This window comes from Triticum aestivum, chromosome 2D (assembly GCF_018294505.1).
Source record: "Triticum aestivum cultivar Chinese Spring chromosome 2D, IWGSC CS RefSeq v2.1, whole genome shotgun sequence".
Classification (NCBI taxonomy): domain Eukaryota; kingdom Viridiplantae; phylum Streptophyta; class Magnoliopsida; order Poales; family Poaceae; genus Triticum; species Triticum aestivum.
Genome location: NC_057799.1, coordinates 423,105,596 through 423,111,911, shown reverse-complemented (window position 1 = coordinate 423,111,911; position 6,316 = coordinate 423,105,596). Strand labels below are relative to the sequence as shown.

General features: G+C 42.9%; 1 protein-coding gene across 2 annotated transcripts; it reads right to left on the bottom strand.

The window, feature by feature from the left end:
• Nucleotides 1–383: 383 nt before the first annotated feature.
• LOC123053571 (ankyrin repeat and SAM domain-containing protein 6) lies at nt 384–5,660 on the bottom strand. 2 transcript variants are annotated; one of them, XM_044477041.1, is made up of 7 exons: nt 5,333–5,660; nt 4,058–4,197; nt 3,453–3,499; nt 2,525–3,339; nt 1,854–1,934; nt 1,296–1,358; nt 384–819 (listed from the first exon to the last, which is right to left on the bottom strand). In XM_044477041.1, exons 1-7 carry the CDS (start codon nt 5,378–5,380, stop codon nt 760–762), a joined length of 1,254 nt encoding a protein of 417 aa, XP_044332976.1. In that variant the 5' UTR covers nt 5,381–5,660; the 3' UTR covers nt 384–759. The 2 variants fall into 2 exon arrangements, with proteins under 2 accessions (XP_044332976.1, XP_044332977.1); XM_044477042.1 differs by having other exon boundaries at nt 3,459–3,499; nt 5,333–5,616.
• Nucleotides 5,661–6,316: the final 656 nt, after the last annotated feature.

Sequence of the window (6,316 nt, the reverse complement as noted above, 5' to 3'; positions counted from 1 at the left end):
TGTGACAGTTTGGATAACAATGATTAGGCCAAACATTCACGTCCATTTCCAGGGCCAATAGTTTCCGTCATTGCACAATGCTAACAGAAGAAAGAACTGGCGCACGGCAGCTTGCACGGGTTCCGCTGAGCCGTCGCTACTCAGCTGCAGTGCATACATAACCAGTGCCTGCTAGTAATTCATGATGTTAAACGCTGCTCTATCCTAGTAATTCATGAGCGTTCTAACATCGTTCAACAACACCTAATTGAAAACCTGGGGTACTGGCATACAGGCAACACAACTATGGACAATCCATGTGGCAGAGAATGACAGTTGAGAAAAATGTAGGTGGGAGCAGTCAAACTGAAAAAACAGTGTGCTACTTCCTCCATGCACAAGACTGGTGGAATTCGATGGCCATTTGGCACACATAATAGATTGGATTAGTTGTATCTCTCACCATGTTCCCAAAAATACAGAACGTTCAGATTGATGATGGCGCTAGACCATGTTGTATCCACTCTGTTTCAAACCCTGCTGCTCTTAACAAATACAGCAGGGCAGCACATCCCGAATGGTAGGATTTGGGAGCATCAGCTGACAGACATGACTTTACACAAGCCAAGAACTGGGCGACATTAATCTATCAGCAACAAAAAAGGTTAACTAAGCCAGACTACCAGTGTGGATATACAAGATCCGCAGTAGAGCATGCTTACACCAATAAAAATGCATTTCCCAGCAAATGTTCGTTCCACGTCCCAGAGCACATGCTGCTCATCTTTGCCGTTGTTTCCCGTAAGGTGCCGCCGCAAGGAGTATCTTCTTCCTGGGGCCCTGATCCATCACAATGGTGTCACTCTAGTCAAAACTACAAGAGAAAGCCTAAATTCTACAAGCGGTAGTTGCTAAGTACTATATGTCATACTCCCTCAACCCCAAAAAAAATGTCTTTGATTTGGTACAACTTCCTGGGACACTTATTTTGGGGCGGAGGGAGTATTTGATATGCCTCTTGGTCGATTCTGAAGGTAAGAGAAAGTCTTTCCTCCATTATGCATGTTCAAGTACTAGAAGCATGCTAAATAAATTACAATGAAAAAACATATAGCATATAATGCAGATACTATTCCTAACTGCTATGAAGTTCGATTGTGCTGAAAGCCTGCAACTCATGTCTAACATTTCAATCCTGTTAATATTTGATGTTGACAGTGTAATCAGATAGAGAGTAGCTTTTAGAGAAAAACATAGAGTAAGAAAATCACTATGAATCATGTAAAAAATGCTAGCAATTGAACGAAAAATACTACCATTGGTACTCCCATATCTTTAAGGTCGCTATCTTTCATCTGACTCAACGCAGCCATATCCACCTGCAAACAAGTAAATACAGAGGAAAATGAACTCTCCATATAAAACATATATGTCTGAACATACTCTCATGGATTCAAGAGTATACTTGAATGAACAGACGAACACATTCTGGACCTTGCAGAAAAACATAAGGAAGCATTCAATGGTACACAGGTAGTTGAAAGATCGAATAGGGTGTAGCCAACAGAGGAACAGGCATAGGCATAAAATTGTATTAATGGAAAGATAATTGTGAAAGAAAAGAGATAAGGGACCGAAACAATAGGGATTGTAATGAACTGTCCAGCTTATACAAAAATAACCACTAGAACTCCTCGGGGGCATATATTTAAATTCACAACTCCATGCAAAACATCAAACATAAGGCATCAAATGCTAATACATGACCACTATGGGTAGCGAACAGAAAACCCATTATCCACAGGAAAAATGTCTATTTGTGCATTAAATATGAATTTAAAAGTTGGAAACAAATCAAGATAATGGAAAATCACCTCCTCAGCCTGAAAGAGAACAACATACTTCTCAAGTCCCATTGAATTCAGTAATCCAGTAACTGTCGACGGTACTTCTTTCTGCAAAATCACATAGAACAATGTTAGAAAATCTGCAGCAAAATCACATAAAACAATGATTGCATAACCAGAAACTCGCTAATATAATCAGCGCAAGACTCGCTATTGGTCAGCATAACTGGATGTCGAAAAATTCTCACATCAATAACTATGGGCAAAGTGAACAGAAATTCAGCTATAAGCCTGTAACTAAGCGCAACATGAACAGAAAACTGAGCTAATGATGATCATACATGTCGATGTATCGCATATATAAGAATGATCGCGTTTTACCAATGTCAACTTTAGAATTTCTCATGGTGTTCTATGAACTATGAAGCCCTGCTGTATTGAGCAGCACTAAGCAAATACATCACTGGAACCTAACCAAAGTGCAAGATGAACCTTATAGGCAGAGATAGTTTGTAACAAGTTCACGTTCGAGTTCCCTTGCAAATTGTTAATTGTCAAATTTCATGGCACCAACAACATTGTAGGACAAACAACAGATACTGCCCCGAAAGACCATTGAAAATGAAGAGCACAAAGTAAAGGAACAAGTGAACATTAAGAAGCCAGGCTAAGTTCAGATATATGAGAGAAATACAAACCAGCATAGGGGATGTAGGCCGGCGTCCAGATGGTGTGATTCCATTAGTTTGTTGTACTCTATCGATCGAAATGGTAGTGTTGCCTTCGTAAGGTTGATGGGTTCTTAATGTGTCAGCAGCATCTCTTGTGATATGACTTGAAGATCTTGTGGTACCAACAGGTCGAAGGGATGGAATGGACCCCGTATGATCATATGTTCTTGGGGGAGACATGCCTCTTTGAACACTTCTTGGAGGAGACATGCCTCTTTGAACACTTCTTGGAGGAGACATGCCTCTTCGAGCGCTTCTTGGCGGAGACATGCCTCTTCGAGCGCTTCTTGGCGGAGACATACCTCTTCGAGAACTTCTCAGGGGAGACATGCCTCTCCGAACAGCCCTGGGGGGAGACATGACTCTTCGAACACTTCTTGGGGGAGTCATGTCTCTTCGAGCACTTGGAAGCTTGTCTGGGGACGTATACCTCAAACCATCAGCGGTCCACGAGGGATAAGGTTTTCCTGAAGACTCCAAGTTGAACAACCCATCTCCACTCCTTGAAGAAGGCACTTGGCTTACAAGGGTAGAGGCTCTTGACTCTGGAACTCTCCCCCTCGAACCATATCCAGATCCTGATTCTGGGATTTCTCCCTCATCATAGCTAGACCTTGATTCTGGATCACCCCTTCTTGCCTCATATCCCTGGAGTTTCTTCGACTTCCTGGAAAGCTTTTCACGGAGATCCACTCCATTCTGTTCTGCCTCACTGTTGCTCTTCTGTGTCAAGCCTTTCCTCATAAGCTTCAGCCTTAAATCATCACTGCCAATCTGGCGAACTTCAATATTATGAAGCCCAACATATGCATGAAAACAAAAAGAAGTGTCAGACAGAAAGCTCTGTTTTGAAATCTTAGTATACTGATAGTGGAAATGAAATGTTTATCTTCACCCAAACCATCATCTCCAAGCTGTGAGCTACTGCTTTCTGTTTGCCGTCTGCAAGAGAACAGCATATAAGAGAGTAAAATTTATAAGCAAACACTTTGAACGGATGCTCAAACTGAGGACACAACAGAAACAGACATGCAGTGAGCTGCAGTCTGGAGCAATGGAACTTGCAGATAGCAGGTGCTTTCTTAATTAAACGATATAAATATATTAAATATAAGTGTAACATCTGTACAAAGGTAGCTAAAAATAAATAAATATGAGAAGGAGACACACACAGTGCAATATACTTAACTGAACATAACAAAACATGCAGGGACATGAATAAAAGAGACATGTGATGCAGCATTCAAACTAATGAACTGGCGGAGTCCTGCTTGAAAAGTGTAACATATAAAGTGACAAAGTGACACCAGCATGCATAAGAACATAGAGTATGGAGGACTGTAACTGAAGCCATGACACACCACAGGGGGTGAAGCGCCACAAAGGGATTCACTCCCATGACCATCCTGAATCATCTGATATGCAAGGATCATGTTGTATACTGCTTCTACTTGAAAACTTTGCAACAAACATTGAGTAATATAGATGAAGCAAATATACCTTTTGTTACTCTGCTGGTTTCCATAAAAATCAGAATCAGTCACATTATTTCCTAACCTCTCTCTGACAGGTCGCTTTCTTCCTGATACTGGCACTTCATCATCATTACCAATATCAGAAATAGTTCGCCTTTTGACAACCTGCAATCCGAAAAAATAAGGTGAAGAAGCCAAAGTTGAATAATTCATGCAGCATTCCGAAGCCTTAAAAGAAATAAAAATTAAACACGCAATCAAGATACTGGCATCCATGCTAGCATTAACACAGAATGGCCTGAAAAAAGGGGTCTGCTACCAACTTCAAGATAGTTACTACTACCTCCGTTCCTAAATATTTGTCTTTCTACAACAAGTGACTACATACGGAGCAAAATGAGTGAATCTACACTCTTAAAATATGTCTATATACATCCGTATCTGGTAGTCCATTTGAAATCTGTAGAAAGACAAATATTTAGGAACGGAGGGAGTACTTACTACCACCCCATTTTTTATCTAAAGAAAAACCCAAAAGAAAACATAACCAGACATAGAATGAAGTGGTAGCTGAGTTGGTCAGCTAAAAATTGTAAAAATGCAAACAAGAACGAGACGAGTTGGCATGCATTCTTCTATCACCTTATGGTTAACACCGACACAGCTCTGAATTCAGGACTTGCAATATGATAATGGTCGATACAGCCAGCAGAGAGCAACCAATCATTGGACAACAGGGAATGCCTTGAAGGTCTGAATAATAGTTACAAGGAAATATCCCCAATACATTCGTTTCCCCTCAACTCAAAAATGTGTTACGGTCCTAGTTATTCAAGTGACATTTGTCTCTAATCGTGAACCATGTACTTACTCCCCAACACACCCACAAGTCCACTAGAAGCAAAGACATCTAGTAACTACTGTTAACTCACGCATTTGTCAACAACTAAGTAAATCACGTAACTTTACTCATCCCTAGTCAATACCTACAGGAAATCACAACACCCTTTGATGCAACACTCACTTGGAAGTTAGAACCTTCAGGGGAGATGAAAATTCAAGCCAACAATGTATACACCACTGGATGCACCAAAATCTCAGCTATGACTGCTGGAAACTGAGCATCTCGCCGCGCGCGCCACAGCTACGGCTTGACTAAAGCTGTACTACATCCGATCATCCGTCTCGTTTCTAATCAACCAAACCGGCGACGGGGGAACAGCCGAATCACAGACGAGCAATCAAAATACAGAGGAATCCCACGAGCGTCAGAGCCCTGAGATCCGAGGCGACGGCTCACCTGACCGCTGCGGCCGAGGGTGATGGTGACCTTCGCCGTGGATGCCATCGCCGCCGCTCGCCGCGGATTACAGCCTTCGCCGGAGCCCTGGAAGGGCGAGGAGGGTGGCGGGGCGGCCGGCGGCGCGACACAGAGGGGCGGTTAGGGTTTGTGGCGAATGGAGATTGGGGCGTGGCGAAGTTTACCGGCGCTTGAGACGGGACGGGGAGGGGGAGGGTTCGATTTGGTAGCACGAAGCCACCAAGGTGCGGGCTTTTTTGCGCTTTCCCTTCCGGATTTCGGTTTTCGTATATGAATTTTATTCGTCTCCAAATTCGATTTGTTTAGTGATGTTTATCGCCTGTCCACGGCGTGGGTGTGTCGGCAACGGTTGTGATGTGCCCGCGGGTGACCGACGGACCGTGGGCCACGGCCGCACGATTGGGTGGTTCGCCTCCGAATCAAACGGTTGATGTGGACTTTTTTTTCCTTTTTTGAAAAGGCAAAGGCCGTATACTAAATAGCACACTTTTTTGGTAAAAATTTACCCTTTTCCAGTATATTAAGGGCATGTACAATGGTGGCATATGGATACAGATGCCTCGTGACAAAATATAGTTTCACGCACCTACATTTCTTTTTTTCTTTCCAATGCAAGTTACCACTAGTGGACCTTACACATGCATCTCTACTTTTCACTTCAACATTTTCAGCTTTTGACACTGAACCACATTTTTTCTCTCCAAGCACCGCCTCCTGCAGAGGACCCCGCTTTCATATCCGAACCTACTTTATCTGATATCCGAACCTACATGACATGTGAGGCATCCCTGGGACTATGCATTGTACATGCCCTAAATAGCACATACCCTTAAAAAACACCCTTACAGAAAACCTTGAGGGTGCTGAAGTCTTCCTCCTGCATCCACCGACGACGCGCATCGAGCAAAGCTCGTTGCTGTCTTTGCGTCTCCGTCCTAACGAAGCAAACTTGTTTAAACCTAG

Bases quoted from the DNA above. Each gene is read 5' to 3' on its own strand.
- LOC123053571 (XM_044477041.1), bottom strand. From the start codon at position 5,380: ATGGCATCCACGGCGAAGGTCACCATCACCCTCGGCCGCAGCGGTCAG. The intron at 1,935-2,524 runs GTTTGTATTTCT...GTGATTTTGCAG, and splicing joins GGCCTACATCCCCTATGCTG to AAAGAAGTACCGTCGACAGT. The intron at 820-1,295 runs GTAGTATTTTTC...GTGATGGATCAG, and splicing joins AAGATATGGGAGTACCAATG to GGCCCCAGGAAGAAGATACT.